This window comes from Manis pentadactyla, chromosome 15 (genome assembly GCF_030020395.1).
Source record: "Manis pentadactyla isolate mManPen7 chromosome 15, mManPen7.hap1, whole genome shotgun sequence".
NCBI classification, from domain to species: domain Eukaryota; kingdom Metazoa; phylum Chordata; class Mammalia; order Pholidota; family Manidae; genus Manis; species Manis pentadactyla.
This window is the reverse complement of record NC_080033.1, coordinates 22,824,778-22,843,848: the sequence shown is the minus strand read 5'-3', so window position 1 is coordinate 22,843,848 and position 19,071 is coordinate 22,824,778. Positions and strand designations below refer to the sequence as shown.

The 19,071-nt window shown below is 55.8% G+C and overlaps 1 protein-coding gene across 5 annotated transcripts in view; it reads right to left on the bottom strand.

Moving 5' to 3' along the window:
• Nucleotides 1-18,346, bottom strand: part of PEPD (peptidase D) — a 120,301-nt gene extending 101,955 nt beyond the window's left edge. For 4 of the 5 annotated variants that reach the window (XM_036929837.2, XM_036929838.2, XM_036929840.2 and 1 more), the window contains exons 1-4: nt 18,234-18,346; nt 10,738-10,921; nt 8,644-8,771; nt 627-690 (exon numbers count right to left, since the gene is read on the bottom strand). In XM_036929837.2, the coding sequence (XP_036785732.2) occupies nt 627-690; nt 8,644-8,771; nt 10,738-10,921; nt 18,234-18,250 (393 nt within the window). In that variant the 5' untranslated portion in view covers nt 18,251-18,346. The remainder of the gene's footprint in view (nt 1-626; nt 691-8,643; nt 8,772-10,737; nt 10,922-18,233) is intronic. The other variant, XM_057492947.1, reaches the window with a different exon arrangement.
• Nucleotides 18,347-19,071: the final 725 nt, after the last annotated feature.

Sequence of the window (19,071 nt, the reverse complement as noted above, 5' to 3'; positions counted from 1 at the left end):
GTCGGGGGGCCTGACTCCCCATGGGAGGCCACAGGGGCTCAGAGCTGTGCTCTCACCTCTACCCTATCAGCAGTGGGGGTCAGGGGCAGCCCCTTTTGATTGCCTGGATTGGGACAGATTCAAAGCCCCAGAATGACAGTCACACACCCAGGCCACATGACACTTCCGGACAACCATGCTGGGCAGTGGATCAAAGCCAAGGGACCTCCACCTCCATCCCATTGGCCTCTCACAGTCTAGGGCTTTTCTGGCAGCAACACCTACAGATAGTGAGGGCATGTGGGTAGAGGCTCCCAACATGTCAAGACCCAGGCTGCGTTTGGGGGGGCACTTAGATCAGACCTTCCCAGAGGTGTACTTCCCCCATGCAGCTCAGCAGCCGCAACCCAGAGACCACTGAGTCAGGGGCACTGCCCAGGCAAAGGAAGGGCCTCCTCAGGGAGGTGGAAGGTCATGTTTCCTGCCTGCTTTTTTCAAATGGAGACACTGCTGAGGGGGCTGGTGGCTGGGCAGTAGCACCCTGAGACATCCAGCCAGGCGGCGGCAGAGGGAGGTGAGGGAGTTCAGAGCACAGGGGTGACGGGGGCTCTGAGCTGCTCAGAAAGGAGGAATTGGCTGCTGCTGACCTCGTCTGCATACTGGACGTCGTCCACAGCATACTTCTCCTTGAAGTGCTCCTTGGAGTGGATCCTCAAAGGGAAGCACAAGGATGACAGGTCAGAGTTTGGTCACAGCTCAGCACAGGCTGCCTTCCCACCCCCAAGCCCAGATCATGAAGCCCTAGGCCCATCCCTGCCAATGCCTGGCACCAAGTCTGCCCAACACAGACTCAGGAGGCAAAGGGCACCACGGGCCACAGAGTGACTGGTGAACTCCACCTGCCTCCTTCACGCTTCCTCAGCCAGCCTCCACTCCTGCAAGGCTGTGGCCCTGGTGGCCTGTGACAAGCAGTCACAGATGAACCTTCTCCCTCCACTGCCAATGAGAGCCCACTGGGCAGCCAACCAGCACACCCCACCCTTTGGGGCATGAAATAAGCTGCTCACAGGTCTCCACAGAGCCTCTTTAAAGGAAAATTTAAAAATTAACATCTTAAGTCAGTATCAGTATTATTCACTGTGATGAGAAACACTCAAGCTTACTCATCATCTCTGAAAAATTGGCCAGTGAAAAGGCAGACACAGGGCAGAGGAGGCTGGGCCCACCTGGCGAAGGGCTGCTGGTCACAGCTGCGCTGGCCAGGGTTCTGGGGGGCCAGCGAGCCCCCACCCCCCACTCCCTTTCCTCCACCACCTTTTAGTGGAGGAGTCAGTGTCACTGCTGGTGACAGAGCTCACAAAAGGTACATTGCCAAGTGGGGGAGGGTGTCATAAGCCAAGTCTAATGATGCACACACAAGCCACCCTGCCCCATCCCATGCCTGGCACCCCATCAGCCCAGGGGGGACTTACCCCCATCCTGCCTGTGACCACATGGTATTCTAGTCACCAAGTGTTAAGGTCCAAAAGAGGTCTTAGGGGAAAACAGCAGATGGTTTTTCAGACCATGCTTCCTGGGCTCTCGAGGGTGAGCAGATGATGTGTGTGTGTGTGTGTGTGTGTGTGCACACACACATGTGTGCTCACCAAGCAGAGTGTGCCTGGGAGGCCCAGGGGGGACGTGAGGGAGAGAACTTCAGGACTCAAAAATGACTCCCTCGAAGAGCAAGCTCCATGTGCCTTTGAGACACCAATGGCCAGCATCACTGCCCAGGAAACAACCCCACTCCCCCTCTGAGCCCTGCACCACGTCCCTCTCTACCCTAACAAGCACCCCGGACAGGACTGCGGCCAGGAAGCGCAGAGCACAGAGCCAGGGGCAGATGGGTAGGCCATGGGCGATCAGCAGCAGGGAGCTCGCAGCTACATGAGGCACGCTGGTCTGAGGAGACGATGGCCTCACTGCCCTGAGCTGCTCAGGGCCCCAGAATCTCTTTACTTTAGCTCCCTTTGGCTTCTCTGAAGTGGGCACCAGTGTCAAACTCCTGCTGTTATTAAATTTGCACAATCCAGTCATGTCAGCTCCCATGTCTGAGACAAGATTAAAAAATTAAATGGCCAAAGCCTGGTGCCTCCATCAGCACTACCTGAAGCAGGTACAGGGCAGGAAATGCTGAGAAGCATCTCACCTGGACTTAAGGCCCTGGCTCCACAGCTTAAAGCAAACGAGTTCACAGACTTTACCACTAAGCAGTGACACTGTTGCATGAGCTGACCATGCAGCTGGGCACAAAAGCACGAGCCAGAAGGGCAAGAGGCAGGGCTGCCAGCATCATCACCACGTCTCTCTGACTGCTCCTCTCAACAACCTGTGGTCCCCAGTCAAGTCACCACCTCCATCTGTGACAGGCACCAAAAGCATCCTCTCAAATGATTTGGGAAGTGCCAAGGACCTGTTTTCTGGGCCCTTCCTGATGCTCCTCACAAAGGGAGAGGGGATCTTGGCCATTAGCTTGGACACTGACCTTTTTACTTCTGCCCCCTCCAGAGACCCTAACCCTCCCAGCTCATCTAGGCCGCCTCACCAAGGGACACGCCAGGAAACGTGTTCTCACCCACCTTTCCCAGGAGTCTTGGTGGTCAGGCCTCAGCAGAGACCTAGGAGACTTGAGATCTGGAAACATCTCCGTGTACTCAGCCTGTGGTCAAGATCTTAACAATGTGGAACCAGGGGAGATGGGGGAGAAGAAGGCAAAGGGGAGGTAAACACAAGGCAACTGTGATCCGCAGGTGGCCGCAGGGCTGTGTGCTTGCCTGGGTGCCCTTTGGGACCAGGCACAAGCCATTCCACTTGCCACAGAAGTCAAGGGGTGGCAAGGACCAGCCAGCCCACAGGAGAGCCTGCTGCTGCTTCTATGATGCCCAGGAGGACATGAAGGCAGGTGCCAGTCCAGAGCACACAATGGGCCTCAAAGGCCAAAACCGCTCAACTAGCCATAGGCCTGGTTCTCAATGGCAATAACCATTTAACAGATGCAACCTGAAAAGCAGTGAGTGAGCATCTTTTGTGGCACTTTGCATGTCATTCTTTTCTAAAGGGCAGAGAAAATTAAGTTTGAATGGTACTAATTTTTCATATTTTGGGACTAATTATAGTAAAAATTGTTTAAATGTCACCCCTAGGGATAAGTGAGCCAGGCCACCACGTCAGGCCAGCCCCCAGAGGCTCACAGCCGTGCTTTGGTGGGGTTGCTGGGAGGAGTGGCGTGTCTGCATGGGCTCTGCAGAGCTGGCTGGGGGTCACTGGCCAGCTGCAAACCCACCTAGGCCAAGCACCCTGCCCTATCTGGAGTTTGGGAGCCAGCCGGGCAGCTCATGCCAGATCCCATCCCGTGGGAAACAGAAACAACTGCATCTGGAGGAGAAGTCGACCCCGCTCTAGGAAGTCCCTTCTGATGGAAGGGACAGCTTTGGCAGGAGAGGAGGGAGCACCCCACTCAGAGTCTGTGTTCTCGAGGCTGCAGCAGCAGCTGGGGACCCGGCCCATGCAGGCCTCTCTACCAGCAGCTGGGCTGGCAGGGTCGGAGGAGGCCTCCTCAGAGCTCAGGGTCAGGGTGGAGGCTGCGGGAGCCAACACCCCGGGCAGGCCCTCCCGCGGGAAGGAGACATCAATGTCAACAGTGCACACGCAATGGAGCACTCTCAAAAATGAAATTTCCAAGTGCAGGTCTTGCTGGCTAGCTGACCACCTGCATGTAGTTAATGAATAAATAAGGACCAAATGACAGCAGTTCCCATCAATTGCCAGCGGCCAGAGTCTGCCTTGAGCTACACACAGTGCTGCTGCCTTTCATTCTGTTCCCTGCACAGCGCCCGGCACTTGCTCTGGAATGGAAATCTGCAATCATTTCAAGTTTCTATTAGCCTGTGAGGGGAAAGCAGTTTCCCCAGAGCAGTGCACCACTGACGCTGGGGGCCAAGGCCGTGAGTGACACAGCACAGCAGCACTTCCCAGAGGCCAGGCGGTGGGACAGCCCGGGGGCTCGGGCAGGGACAATCAGCAGGAGCCCTGTGACAGGCGCCTGCCTGAGGACGACACAGGTGCTCAGGGTTAGGCGTCCCCCAGACCGCCTGGTAAGGCCCAAGAAATTCCCTGAGCTCCCCTCAGGAAGGCCTGCATGCCTCATCAGAGAGCGGGAGCCAGGACGAGGCCACCAGACACACTAAGGCAGCCGGTCCCTGTGACCCAGGTGTGTATACCAGGTAAAGGGCAGTGGCTATGAAAACCACACACATTCTACACCCCAGACACACCATATACCCCACACGATACACTCCCCACACTAAACACATACACACCACACCAGACACACAGCCCCACACTACACCACACCCCATATCACACACACACACCGCGCACCACACACACAGCACACACACCACCCTCCCACATACCTACCCACATACTGCAGATGCATACACACCACACAGCATACACACACGGGCTCCCATACCAGAAAGAGCAGTGCTCAGGGCCTCAGGACCTCAAGACCTCAGCCTGGGGAAAGCCACTCACCCCGCCCTGGGCAGTGCCCTCACTAGGACAGCTCCTCTCCCCACAGTCTGCAGGCCTGGCACGCTGTCTCACGTTCCAAACCTGAGAGGCAGAACACAGCCAAGCTGCAGTCATTCCAGGAGCGTCCCCCGCCGGGCCCCAAGCTGCTCACCGTTTCAGTGCTGAAGCTGCCCAGGATGTTGAATCAGAGGCAATTCCTGCCTGCTCAGAGGGCCCCAGACACCCTGGCAGCCACAGCTGCTGTCAGCTAAGCCTGATTCTGATGAAAATGATGGGAAACACCCTTACATCAACAAGGCACCAGACTTTTGCAAGCAAAGGCTCCAAATAAAAACAAATTAGAAGCTACCGCACTCCTGTCCCCCAGAAGGCCTGGAGTGAGGAACAGGTCAGGCACCAGGCTGCCCACAGGCCCCTGGGCGTCACAGCCCTGGCCACAAGGCAGGCCATTCCTGCAGGAAGCAGCAGATCTGCAGATCAGGGTATGGTTTCCCTGGGCAACTCTGGACCACAGTATCTGCCAGATGGATTTTCAAAGGCCATCAGAGAGAGGCTCAAAAGGAAACTAGAAGCTGAAGGGCAAATGTTCAGTCTGGTGGGTTTTGATTGCAAAGGCCAGGTAATTCCATCAGCCTCACTCCTGAGCTCTATTGATTATGAGAGCATCTAGAAACAGCCACACACAATCAGATATGGCCATTCCCCAACTCCAGCCCCGAACAACCAACTCCTTCACCACTCACTGCCTTGTTACAACCACACCTTCTCTCTCAAGGGCTGGGACATGGGGACTAGGAGACAGTCACACCAGAGCAGAGGAAAGGCCTGCCAGGGGCCGCCTGAGAGGGAAACCATGTCTTCAGGAGACTTGGGAGCTGGAACACGCCTTGGGACCAACCTGCTCAGTCTGGCCTGCCCAGCATGCACATGGAGGCTTTCCAACAGGGGGACCCACCCTACAGACCTGCTGGAATCCTCAAAGGCCACCCATGCCAGCATGTCCTCATTAGGCAATCAGCTGGCTCAGCAAAGCAGGAACTGACTAAAGGAGAACTTTTAACAGTGTCTGAAAGCCAGCTATGGCCAAAGCACAGAACTTTATTCCCGTATTATTAAAGATTATGCTCCAGAATAGTCAACTACTAATGACTGTTTCCCGACCAATCAGTTCTGGGTTTTAAACCTTCAAGTTGAATGCCATTTGGTGGCTATGGGGAGATGTGGTGAGGTTTACTTAGGCTTCCCCTCTGGACGGTGGATCCCCTGAGGCAGAGACCTGGCCTCCCCTCCTACAGCCCCAGAGGATGTCCACCCTCCAGGCCAGGCTCTCCCTGACTTCTCAGAAGAGTTAGCTCTGTATAAAAAGCAGACAGACAGAAGGGGAGATGCACTCGGAGGCCCTCCACATCTGCAGACAGAAACTCCAGCTGAGGCCCTCCTCATGGTCCATGGCCACATCCCACGTGGAGCATCTGACTGAGTAGGGCCATGGAGAGGCCAAAACCAGGGGTGCCACCCAGGCACAGGGACTCTGGCTAATTCCTAGGATGTGCCACAGGCTACAGAGCTGTGATCACCTCAGGGTGTAGAAAGGCCTTTGGGAGAATCCTTTTACCAAGACCAGATCTAAACTCTCAGTAGCAAACTCCTCACCAGGGCTTCATAACAAACCATCCTGACACACAGGAAAGTGAAAAAACCTTTATTATGTTCACAGACTCTGGAGGTCACAGCTTGGGACAAAACCCAAAAAGCCTTATGTCTGCACCATGAGGTCTGGGGCTTCAGCAGGAAGACTGGAGGACTGGGGCTTGGAGTCCCCTGCTCTGGCAGCGCTGGCTAACAGCCAGGCCTCCGCTCCTCTACACATGGCTCTCCTCCTGGGGGAGCGTGGGCTTCCTCACAGCATGGCAGCTGGGTTCATGGGCAAAGGTCCCAAGGGAGAACCAGAAGGAAGCCATAGTGCCATTACTGTCTGGCTGCCAAAGTCACGTGGAAGCTGTCACATGACCCTCTGATAAAGTCACATGACTCTGGCATGCTTACTCATCAAGGCAGTCACCTGGTCCTGATCCTAGTCAAGCAGGAGGGAGAAGATTCCACCTCTCCTTAAGGAATGGCCACGAATATTGCTGTGGCCATTTTGGACATTACAAGCTGCCTGTCCTTGGCATCTGCACTGCCTTATTTCAGTGTGGCAAGTGTATCTGTTCCCACGGTGACCGTCACTGTGACTACAGCTCCAACAGTGCCTCAGGAGCAGCAGCATCACTGTTCCATAAGGAAGTGGCCGGCCACTCTGTGGAGAGGCCTCACTGAGTCATCAGGCCAGCTTCCAGCAAGACCAGGCCACAGGTCCTGCAAAGGCCACACAACCTGCATAGGCCATGCCACCATGCTGAGCCTATTCACTCTGTAAGGCAGGGGAGTCATAAGGATTCAACCAGAATAAAGTAAAGCTCAACAGCTAAGGTCACAACAAGATGTGAAGGCAACATCAGGGTTAGGTGAGAGCCACCTTCCCATCCTAGCCTGGATCTGCTAATCTATCAGGAAGGGGGACCGCAGGTGAATGAACCAAGGAGAGCCATCCCTGGGCCAAACCTGAAGCCAAGCTCTCTGCAGGTACAAGGCACACGGCAGCAAAGCAGGCAGGGAGGTCCAGGGGGCAGATCAGACATCTCCCTTTTCCCTTCTCCCCTGCCATCCCTCCACATCCCCAACGAAGCCTGGGGACCAGTGGAGCCCCTGGAGGCTCTCACTGGACTGGTTCAGCCATGACCAATGCCCTGCCCCTCCCTCTGGGCAGAAGGCAGTACACCCTTCTAGCACATGGAGGTCAGAGGGAACTTCCTTGCTCATGACATAGCAGGGCATTGTTTATCCCATCTGCCGCAGGAGCCTCAGAGAGGACTAGAACCTAAGTGGTGGCCCAGCATCCACCCCAAAGGCCAGCTGGCTCAGGCATGTCCACTCCCCACCACCCCTTCCAGGGCTGCTCAGCCAGGGAAACATGGGCCACTTCTCATCTGTGGCTGAGTCTTCAAAGCAAAGCCAAGGGCCCAGAGTCAGGGATCCTGCAAAGCAGACTCCAAACAGAACTGTTAACAACTCATGAGCTTGAACCCCTCACCCCAAGATCGCAGAAGAGGTACAGGCCAAGTCAACAAAGGAGGCTATGGAGTTTGCACTAAAGGGCTGCTGGGGGAGGATGGTGCATGAAACAGACAAAGCATAAGACTGTTTTGCACAAAGCGGGTCTCTGTAGCAGCCAGGGGCCTTGTCATTCAAACCAGAAACAGACCTGCCAGCCCACCTAGTAATGAGTGTTTGGGGACAGTAGGCAGTGAAGGCTGCAATTTATACATTAAGCCCAGAATAATTGCTCTCCAGGCAGAAATGACACGCTGGAAGGTGGTGAGCATTTAGCGGGATCCTCTGATCACTTCAAGCATGCTCAGTAAATACACCTTCTGCCTCAGCGCCTCTGAGCAGGCAGGAAGAGCTCCCAGGAGGGGTGGATATGGGCCCTGGAGCTGGCAGGCATTATGGATGATAGGGGAGGGGCCCCTCAGCAGAGCCCAGGCCTCTGGTCCTACATTTCTCACACAGCTGAACCCTAGAGCCACTACCCTGTCTCACAAGCAAGCCAACGGAGACAGAGCCTACAATATGCAGCCCTGCATAGCTTAGTCTAGAGGTAGGCTAGTGCTGGGCCTCAGAGGAGGGCCCCAGGCTGCCCTCCCTGACTGGAGCCAACAGCTACCATACCCAAAGAGAGGCCACCACCCATCGAAGCCATGCAAGAGCGACAGTCCTCTAGGGCCCAAGCCTCAGGCATTTTAACAAAGCCAGGAATCGAATTTCAAGATTAATAAATAGTACCTGGAAACAAACCTGACCACACTACCCCCTTCCTAACCAAGGGTACAGGGCTACGGCCCAGAGCAGGCTGTTAATGGGCCTGACCACTGACCCTCCCTCCTGTTACTCCCTCCTTCCTCGCCACCCACAGGCCAGCCCGGCACCCACGGCTCCACCCCGCCAGTGATGAGCAGGCACAGTCACGAAGCCCAGACTACTCCTTACTTTCCCATCCAGGTGGCATGGCTGGCAGGAAGCCGAGGCACAAACAGGGTTGACTTCCCAGTGTCAATGTCGATCACACCATAGCAGCCTGGTTCGGTGACACCAAATGCCCAATGAAAAAAGGACTCCTGTGGCGGGAACAAGGACCCTGGTTACCCGGTCAGCAGGATTGAACCACGAGGCACAAGGAAAATGGCAGGGAGTCAAGCCAGGTGCCTTCCTTCCTGCACTCCAGAGGCTCAGCGCAGGCCCACTGCTTCTCAGAGACTGATGCCAGCCTCACACAACCCCTCCACCCCAGCGGTGGGCTTCCCACCTGCCCCCGCCTTCTAGGATTTGGCAGCAGGCAGCCTGGGGGCTCCTCTGCCCACTTTGAGCTTTCTCTGATTATCTCAGGTTTCCCACAGGTGCCCAGCCACCTCTCTGGCTACACCGCTTAGGCCCCTGACAGGGCATGCCAATGAGCACCACAGGGCTGACTCAGCCCTGCCCGCACCCCTCTGCTACTCGCACCTCTCTGCCACCCCCACTGCCTGAAGGCAGGCAGGATGCCACCTTGACTGAGACACCCAGGCCACACATCTGCACAGAAATCTGCTCCTCCATTTAGGACTTCTTACTTCCTTCTCCCACCCCCAGGGCAATTGATGACTTCAGTGTTTAGCAATAAACACTGAGCTAAAATAACATTATAAAGGTATGAAGTGGAGGAGGATCTCTTCTAAAATTAACTTCGCATAACATCAGTAAGGGAGCCAACAGCTGAATTTAGGAGATCGGTTTTTAAACTGTAGAATATGAAAACCTCAACAGGCATCAAGACAAGTCAGAAAAAAACTTTAGATCTCCATGTCTCCAGCCCAGGGGATGGCAGGCTTGCAGATGCAAGAACAATGTGGCAAAGGGAAGCCTTGAGGCAGGAGGTGCTTTCAGTGACAAACACTGCCACCACTCTAGGCAGCAGATCTCAGCCAGCCTGTGCCCTGCGGAGTGGACACAGTCCCACTGCAGAGGCCAGACCACCTCCTCACCACACTCCACTCCGCTTCCCACCCCCCTGCCTCCTCCCTAACCTGGATGCTGGCTGGCCATGGCCCCCAGGCTCTGTCTGATCCAAGAGGTTCTGGAGCTCCTGGTGTGTGGGCCCCCAGCTCTGAGCATGCAGGGAGGAAAAGAGCACTAGATTTGGAGTCAGGAGATGGGGTTCTAATTAAACCCAGCTTTACCTCTTGCAAGTCATTTCCCCTCTGAGCCTTAGTTTCTGAATCTGTAAAATGGGTGCCATGCTAGGATCCACAGGAGTGCAACCAGCTCAGGGCCTCCTCACCTTACTGGGTGAGGCCCTCTGTCAAGTCCTTGCTGCTGTCCCTGGGAAGTGAGCGATGATAGCAATTCTCAGACAAGTCACACATCCAGGCTTGCTTCCTGTGGTACCCACAGGTTCCAGAACCTTGAGGAGTCTCTGGACCACTTCCCAGATGAGGAAACCAAAGCCCAGTGAGGGTCACAGAATCAGCACTGGCCAAGTCAGGAAAAACGCCTGCTTAGACTCCTGCTCCGCACCCTGCTCACATGCCTCTCCCAGACCTCTGCAGCACCCCTGCCTCCTTGCTGCAGACAGAATCTGGCCCCAGGCACCCAGCCCTCCCCATCTGCACCTCTCCCCGGCCATGGAAAGCTGCCCAGCCCACCCTCTTCTGCCCGCTCCTGTAGACACCATCTCCCCACCTAGAACACCCACTCCCAGCTCCACCTGTCAGAATTCACCCGGGCCTTCAGGACCTGTCAAATACCGCCTCCTCCATGAATCCCTGACTGCTTGCTCCCTCAGGAATATCATCTTTCTGTACTCCGACCTGAGAGAGCTGAGAGTGGCTGCCAACAGCTCTGCTCCCAGCCGCAGCTGGGAGGGCTCTCCACACCCACTTCCACTCGCCGGGTGTGGGTTCCCTGGGCACCTAGGCCTTGGCCTGACTTCAGAGAGCCTCTTGAGGATCCTCCAGGGGGCAGAAACCTAACGCCCACCAGAACCGATGCTGGAGGAGGGCAGACAGCCCACCGGAGGTGCCCGTGAGAGCTGCCGGGCAGGCTCACCTGGCGGAAGAGGACCCCGGTGTCAGTGCAGTAGCGCTGCGTCTCCTCACCGCCCTGCAGCAGCACGATGGCGTGGGCCTGCACGGCTGGGTTCCTTCGCAGACGCTCACACAGGCGCCGCCTGTTCAGGACAAAGAGCGCCAGCGGCACCTTCAGGGTTTCATTTCCCAGCCAAAATGAAGGTCTGCAGAGACAGGAGTACACATCTCATAAGCTTCTGTCAACACTGCCACACCCGTCCACCGCCGTGATCTGGGGTGACAGGAAGGCCGAATGCGGTACATATCCTGTGAAGACTCACTTAAGCGCTCCGTCCCCTGCTCTCCTCAGTCCCCCCGTCAGGCCGGGGCCCACCCCTGCCCTGCACAGTGCCCCACACTCCTGCTCCTGAATCTGCAGTGGGTCCGCAGTCCTCCTCAGCCTCTCAATGCTCAGGCCACTGGGGGCCACTCTCTCCACTGAAACCCAGCCCAGCCCCTCCAGGCTCCCTCTCTCCTTAGCTCAGCCTCCAAACTGGAGTCCCAAAGCTCGCTCTGGGGACCCTGTGGCTCAAGCGCCATCTCCCACCTGGACAACTGCACAAAATTCTCAGCTGCTCTCTGTCCCAGCTCCCTCCACAGCCTGGACTGCACCCATCCTCAGGGACCTTTATAAATCCAAGGCCAAGCAGGCACACCCCTACTCAAGCCCCCAGGCTTTTCAGTGCACTTGGAACAGTGCTGTGGGGACCCAGGCCTCCCTTTTGCCTTCATTGGCTTTCCAGCTCCTCCCTAAACACAATGTTTCCACTCTGGGCCATCACTGCTGCCGGTTCTCCCTTTATCCTGGCCTCTGCAGGTCCTCTTCCCAGAAGCTCTTCCAATAGCCCCACCCAAACCGTATCCCTGTGCTCTTAATTCCTGCCTGGAGCATGCATCACTGTCCAGCATTACGTTTACCTGCCTGTTGTCAACCCAGGTAAAATGTAAGCTCCATGAGGGCAGGGACCTTGCCTCCTTCCCAGTGCAAATGAATGGCTAAATGGAAATGCAGTCCCAGCGAGCAGCCTAGAGGGCTAGGGAACCTGAAGGGCTGGGTCCATGGGGTGCAGGAGTTAGACAAGAGCAGTTGATGTGGGGAAAGGGTCCCTTGCAAGCTCTCTGGCGATGGGGGGCAGCAGTTGGGCCTGGGGCTCTAGGAGGGTGGGGAGAGCCCAGAGCTGGAGCTAGAGAGAAGGTTCTGCCTGGGACTGCAGTGAGAGACGGGCAAATGGATGTTCCACCGTGGCCTGGTCATGGGGCCCTCTGAGGCAGGGACACAGTAGCAGGTGACACCTCCTGCATGCCTTGGCTCCAATGCCACCTGCTCAGAATTGATTTTCCCTGGTTTTCCTCTTTGAACGCAGCTCTCTCCCCAGGTTATTTCCCCACTCAGCACTGGCCTCAGTTTACTCCGCTTGCACCCTCCAGATCCGCCCTCCTGCTCTGCCCAGACCTGGCCTTTGAGGACCTCAGCAGCCAGCTGCAGGTGGATGTGGCCACTTGGAGGCACCCCAGGAGACTAGAGTTGGGAGGACAGAGAACTCCTCCCCCAGCTCCCTCCCTGGTAGAACCTGGACTCAGGGCCACAGCCCCCAGGATGCCCTTCTCACAGCACTGCCTCACTGGTCAGGAGACCAGCTCCTCTCCTCTCCTCCCCTCCCCTCCCCTCTCCTTCCCTCCCATCCCTGCTTCCCTTAACCTGCCCACAGCTCAGTAAACAGATGCTGCACTAAACTCTCTTCAGCCACCCCTCTGAGTGAGGCTCCACCAGGTCCCTGGCTGAGCTGACACCCTCACCTCTAACATAAATGCAGTGCGTTTCTGGTGCTCACTGGGGTGGCCTGCCCCCACCAACTAAAATAAACCCCACAGAGACACAAATCTGGGTCTGCTCTGGTCCAGCTGCCCTAGCACCCTGCTTGGCACACATCAGTGTTCAAGAAATATTTGCTGAGTGAACAACTGTCACAATGTGGGGCCACACACACAGCTGGACAGATCAGAAATTGCCACATCCGCTCCAGTGCAGCAGGAAGCAGAGCCCTGGAGCCCAGCCTGGCCTGGAAGGGTGGAGGGGTCATGCACACCCCACACATGCTGACAGGACCTAGGGCTCCCCACCCCACCCTGGACAGGGGTCCTTACTCACCTCCTCAAGAGGGTGGACACAGGGGAACAAGGGGCCAGGGCTTCCTCTAAGCCAGCTGCTTTCCTGCCGTGTTCAACCACAAGGATGAAAGGGAAGAGGTGACAGCTGGCCATACTGTCAGGAACCGAAAGTGCAGCTGCCAGCAACCCTTGCAAGGAGACCCCCACAGCCCCCACACTCTTTCCCTTCACTCAGCAAAGCCCAAGGAGGAGCAAGGGCACAGGGAAGAACCTCATTTCTACAGACTCCCCAACAGCACAGAGAGGACATCATTAAGGCCCTGTTGCAGATGGCCTAGGTCAAAGCTGCCCAGATCAGTTGCAACTTAACGGTGTAACTGGCCCAAAATGACCAATCTCAGCCCACAGGGCTGCAGAACCCAGCCCTGCTCACCTCATCTCCCATCACTCCTCCCAGCTCTGCCCTGGCCTAATACACCAGGTGCCAGATGCATCTGGCATGCCATCACACGCCCACCTGAAAGGCCCCCAGAAACTTCTGAGAAGCCAGCCCCTCAGGGCACCCAGACTGGAGCCTTCTGGCCCATGGGCCAAGCAGCCCAGGTCAAGACAGGAAACTTGATAAGGCACACTCTCTTTGAGCTTCAGCAGCTACTGCAAAGAAAATCTACAAATCTACCAAATCCTCCGTGGCGCTTAGCCAGAACAGAGGGATACAGCTCAGTCTGAGCTACCAGGCAGGCCAGTGTGCTGTGGTCATCCATTACTGCAGGGCACGCCCAGCCTCAGGGTTTATAGAGACATGCCCTTTGATTTCTCATGGCATTACTGAACACCCAGAGAGAGTCTTGGGCCCAGAACCAATGCAGGTGCCTTCCTCCTGCAAGTTCAGAAAAGCAGCACTAATGAAACACCTCCAACTGGTTTCTACTGGAGTTTTTGAGAACTGGCACCCAGAATTTAAAAGGCAAAAGCCAGGTCATCCCCCAAATCCCAGCATAAACAAGGTTTGTTTTACTGCAGGCAGCTGTGGGCACAAGGCAAAGCAGAAAGACAGCAGGAGCCGTTGGACAATGGCTCTGGGGCATCCAAAAGACCCCTCAGAACAAGCTCTGGCCCCCACAGGCCCGCCCACCCACTGCCAACTGCTGGGGCCCAGAAAGTGGCCAGTGACCAGGAAAGAGGCCAGCTCCCAGGGAAGGTATGATGCTGGCGGCCCCTGGACCCACTTCTGTCCCCTCCAAATCAGTACTGAGCTACCCCCTCCTTTACTCTGAAGGGCCACCTACAGGGTTCTCACCCAAGGCCCCTGGACCCTTGGGGATCTGCACACAGAATTTAAGGACTCCATCTACCAGGATGGGAAAAAACTTTATTGTCTCTAACCTCCTGTTCAAATATATGGTTTCTTCCATTATTAATGGAAGCCAACTAGCCACACAGTCCCAGCAGTGTGAGAATCTGTCACCAACAGGTATTACATTACTGATATCACACTATCTCAAAATACCACTTTTGTTCACCATACTTCAAAATTAAAGTGATTAGACCTGCTGCTTTTATTACTTAACGTGTTAATAAAGCAGATATTACTACACAACAAATTAATTTTGATAACTGTATTTCAATGCAATTGGTTTTCCTTGAAACCCTCTGTGTTTTATTTCATGCATTTAAAATCATGCTGGAAAGGGTGCAAAGGTCTCCCCGATGTCCACAGAGTCCACAGCACAAAGACGAGATGCCTGCAGTAGAATGCGATGCCACTTCTGGATGGGGCTGTAAGTCTGGGGAGGGGAAATCGTGGAGCAAAATGTCTCTAAAACCAAAATCAGTCAAAGTGAGAAAGAAAGTTTAAAACCCATTTACTGCTTACAAACTGCAGTCCGGGGCCATCTCTCTTTCCTGCTTCAGCAGAAGCAAAACCCGCACTCCTCCTAACCTCTCAGGTTCACATAAGCCCTCCATTGCCCAGGTAATTACCCACTGATAGGGAGATGACTTTTATCCACCCCTGAGGAATGTCTATTGATATGCAGATGCACTAAAGCCAGGCAAGATATTCTGGAAATATTACGATTTTACCCACAGGGGCCACACTGCTAAGCTTCCAGCAAGAGAGGCCAGCCAAGGACCAGTCTGCCTCCTCACTGTCAGCCTCCAACTCGGGCTGGGCACCAAGCTCACTGGTTGACTGCCTGCAAAGCCAGCCTGCTCACCTGGGCTGGAGGGAGGGGCCTTGCAGCAGCTGGTGACCATCCTCCATCCTGCCTCCTTCTTTCCTAAGGACAGCCAGGGGTAGGGGGGGTGGCAGTGGCTAAGCATCCACAGGAATGGAGAGAGAGGCTGTGTGAAGTCAGCACCAGGCCTGGGGAAGGGCCGGGAAGGGCAAAGGGGCACTCAGTGACCAGCCTGCCATCCACAGATCCACCCTTAAACCCAGCCCCTGGGGCCAACCTGACACCTCTTCTCCAGGAATGCAAGGTCCATACTAGGACAGACTTTGATCCCAAACCTGACTCTTCCAGACACTTTCTTTCCAGAAAAATGCTGATACCAGTGTGACCTATGACCCAATAGGTACACACCCAGGGCAGCTCACCTGCTGCTTCTCTCTAGGCAAAGGCTCTCTGGGAGCCACTCTATTCAAGAATTAAATTTATTTCTCTATCCTACTCAGAATTCTACCCCCCTCCCACCCACAGCTTCTTTCCTTCATCGCCGAGAGCTTCCCTGGAGAGTGGGATGGCACGCTAGACTAATTCACAATAAATACCCTTTTATTCATCAGGTACCATGTCACCCAGCACCGTTCACAGGCGGCCACATGGCCTGGGAGATACAAACTGAACTGGTCCCTAGACTCCAACGATGCCAGCAGAGGCATGAAGAAAAGCAACCTCCCTCCCAACCACAACAGGCAGGCAGACAGAAGTGGACAGCATCCTGCCAGTGGGGAAGACTGGGGCTCTATGGAGTTCTGACTGTTACTGGAGGTCAGAAGGGGGTGGGGGTCAGGAAAGGCACCTAGGAGGAGGAATCATCTAAGCTAGGCCTGCAAGTACATGAACAATTATATCAGAGGATAAGGGCACTCCAGGCTGGCAGGTGAGTGGACAAAGTGAAGAGAAGAAAGGAAAAAGCCATGTTGGGGAGCCAACGTAGGCAGGTCCAGTGGCAGTGGAGAAGCCTCAACTCTGTGGAAAGCTCAAGGCATGGCTCAAGGAGAAGGTTAGGCTCCCGCCCAAGTGCCATGGAATGGGGGACTGGGTGAGGTGGAGACGACCTCAGGGAAGACCCTCTGGAGGCTGTGGGACCCTCTGTCTCATGGCATTTGCTGGGAGGGAGACCTACCTTCTCCCAGGGAGCCCATGGCCATGACTTGATGGCACAGCACCTCATTATACTTGACACTCTGATCTGTCCTGTGTGCCACTGGGCACTGGGCTTTGCTGGAAAACACACTCAAAACTTCATCTCCTTAAGGAAGCTGCTATGGCTCACCCTCAGACTCAAACTGTCCAGCAGGGCAGTCCCATACCAGCCTGGAGTGGCTCTCCCCAGAGAAGCCCTGTCAAGCTCTGGAAGCTCCCTGCACCTGTCAGGTCTCCCTTTCATAGCACCGCTCTCCAAGGCATGTGTCACTTTGTTTTATTCCCACCGCCTAGCCCACCCCATGGCCCAGAAAACCAGCTTCACTATAAGGGCCCTCCTTCCAGGACTCAGCCACAGGCTCACCCCCATCCAATCACTAGCCTGGCTCATCTGCACCTTCAGAAGAGCAACAGACCTCAGGCCAGCATGGAGTCCTGAACCCAAATGCAGCCCCTGGAAGTCCCTGTGACGTCCTGTCTGGCCCAGATATAGGGGTAACAGACCGACTTCCAGTCACTGGCCTACACTTACTTTGCATTCTGCTCTTGAAGACAGGGTCAAGGCTGGTTTCAAAGATCTGACCCCGGGTTCCTAGACACTCATCTGGGACTTTGCATGCACAGTTCTCTGCCTTGATGGGTGCTCAAGGACTAGCACAATGTCCTCCAGGGAGTGGAGCCCACCAGCACTCAGAACCCATGCCACTCCAAGGCACACACCAAGACCAGAGGCAGACAGATGATGACAGAGTCCCATGGGTCCATCTGCCCCAGTGGCCCATTAGTACGAAGGGTAGGTCCAGTACTATTCCTGGAATAGAGCAGGTGTCCACTAAATGTTTGATTTGTATGTCCCAAGCTCTCACAACTCTGGGGGCCAACTGAAGGGGCATTTTCTGTTTCCATTCTCCCATATCCCAAAAAGAGAGGTGCATTCAGTTCATCAAGCCCCCCATTCCGATCTCAGTTCCCAGACTGACATATAGAGCAGGGCCCCTCTCTACCACTACCCGTCTGAGCCACCAGCACCACCAGAACCACATGCCATCCCTATTATTGTGCCCCTCTACCTCATAACTCACACAGTTCAGGGGAATGATTGTCTAAAAAGCATATTTGATTATATTAAAACCTTTGGATGGCTCCTGACCCTCAAGACAAAGTCTGGAGAAGTCATCTGAGGCACCCCACCCCTGCACAGGGATGCACTCCACTCTGCCCTGTCCCCAGCACACTCTGAACTCTCAACCTTTGTCTCTCAATCTTTGCTGGGATGTTCCCTCACCTGGGACAATCTCCCCAACACTTTAGTGGGCTCATTTGTCCACACTTCCTCCCATTAGGACCACTCACCCATTCTTTAATGCACACCTACTGTGGGCAAGGCACTGTCCTAGTGAGGCCCAGGAATGAACCAGAGAAAGGCCCTGATCATACATTCTAAATGAGAAGAAACAAGCAAAAATAAGTGTACTGTATAGTTTATCAGTGGTGGTAAGGGCTACAAAAAGAAGGAGAGGTGCTTAGGGAAGGCTTCTCTGAGGAGGTGTGACATTTGGGCCCCGCCAGGGAGAAGCTTCCAAGCCCATCTCAAACACTGCCCCTCCCGGGAGCGCCTGGGACCCCGGAGCCCGGGCCACGCCGCCTTCCCATCTGAGCGTGGTGGCCGCGAACATGCGCATGGACTCGAGCTCCCTACCTCGGCCGCACAGTAGGGACCCCGCAAGGGCGCGGGTGGGACCTCAGCGCCAGGGTGGCCGAGCGCCAGTGGCCAGCGGGGCTTTGGGCACAGCGCGGCCCCTGCCTCCGACGCGCAGCTAGCCACCCCGCGCTCGGACGCCACACCGGCGAGAGGCGCGCTCCCCGCGGCCACACAGCGTGCTCGGCGAAGCCGCGGCCGGGCGGCGGGGGCTGTCACTCGCTGTCCGGCCGGGAGGCCCAGGCCCCATCTCCGCGCCGTAGAGCAATGGCCAAGCACAGGAGCAGCACTCACCCGGTAGCCGCCGCCATGTCCACCCGGCCCCAGCGTCACGTGAAATGCGGCGTCAGCTGAACCCGGCAGGCTCTTACTGCGGGGGGCGGGGCCTGGGTGTGGCCGGGAGTCCCTGCCCCGCCCCCCCAGGAACGGAGGGGCGGAGCCCAGGTCGGAAAGGACGATCCGTCTAGCCTTCGGCTCCGGCTGCAGGCGTAGGCGCGACCGGGGTGGGGACAGACCCCTTTCCAGAGGAAGAGGGAGTGTCCCAAGGCACTGAATACTTTGGTTCAGTCCCGGACCTGGCGTCCCAGCTCTCCCGGAGGGCAGGGCACCTTGGGAGAGGGAGCCTCTGACCTAGTCTAGAGGCAGGGCAGAGGTCAGGGCAGTTGCTTAAGAATGGAAAAGGCTTGAACAAAGCCCGGGACAATCGAAGTAACCGAAAAGTTTAGTGTCCAGGATAGGGGGTGTAAGAGTGAGAAGTGCAGCCTCAGAGGTAGCCAAGGCTCAGACCCTGCAGGGCCTTGAATTTGGGGCTTGGGAGTTAGTTGTAGTAGGACCTCTCCAAGCTCCTTCAGTTGCAGGATAGGGAACGCCATAGAGGCAGGGAGACCAGTGAGGAGGGCTGGGTAGAAGTGGGCACATGCATGGCACAGTTTAGAATGGTGAATCTACCAGAAGGCATCCCCCTCTGCTCTGCTGGGCACTAGTATCAGATGCAGGGTCCTGCAGAGGGTTGGGGGAGGGGTACCAAGTTGCGGGGACGGGAAGCAGACATTTCAGGACAGCAACCTGGGCTGCAGATGCCTTAGAATAGTAGTAATACTAACAACTACTGCCAACAGGTACAGAGCACTTA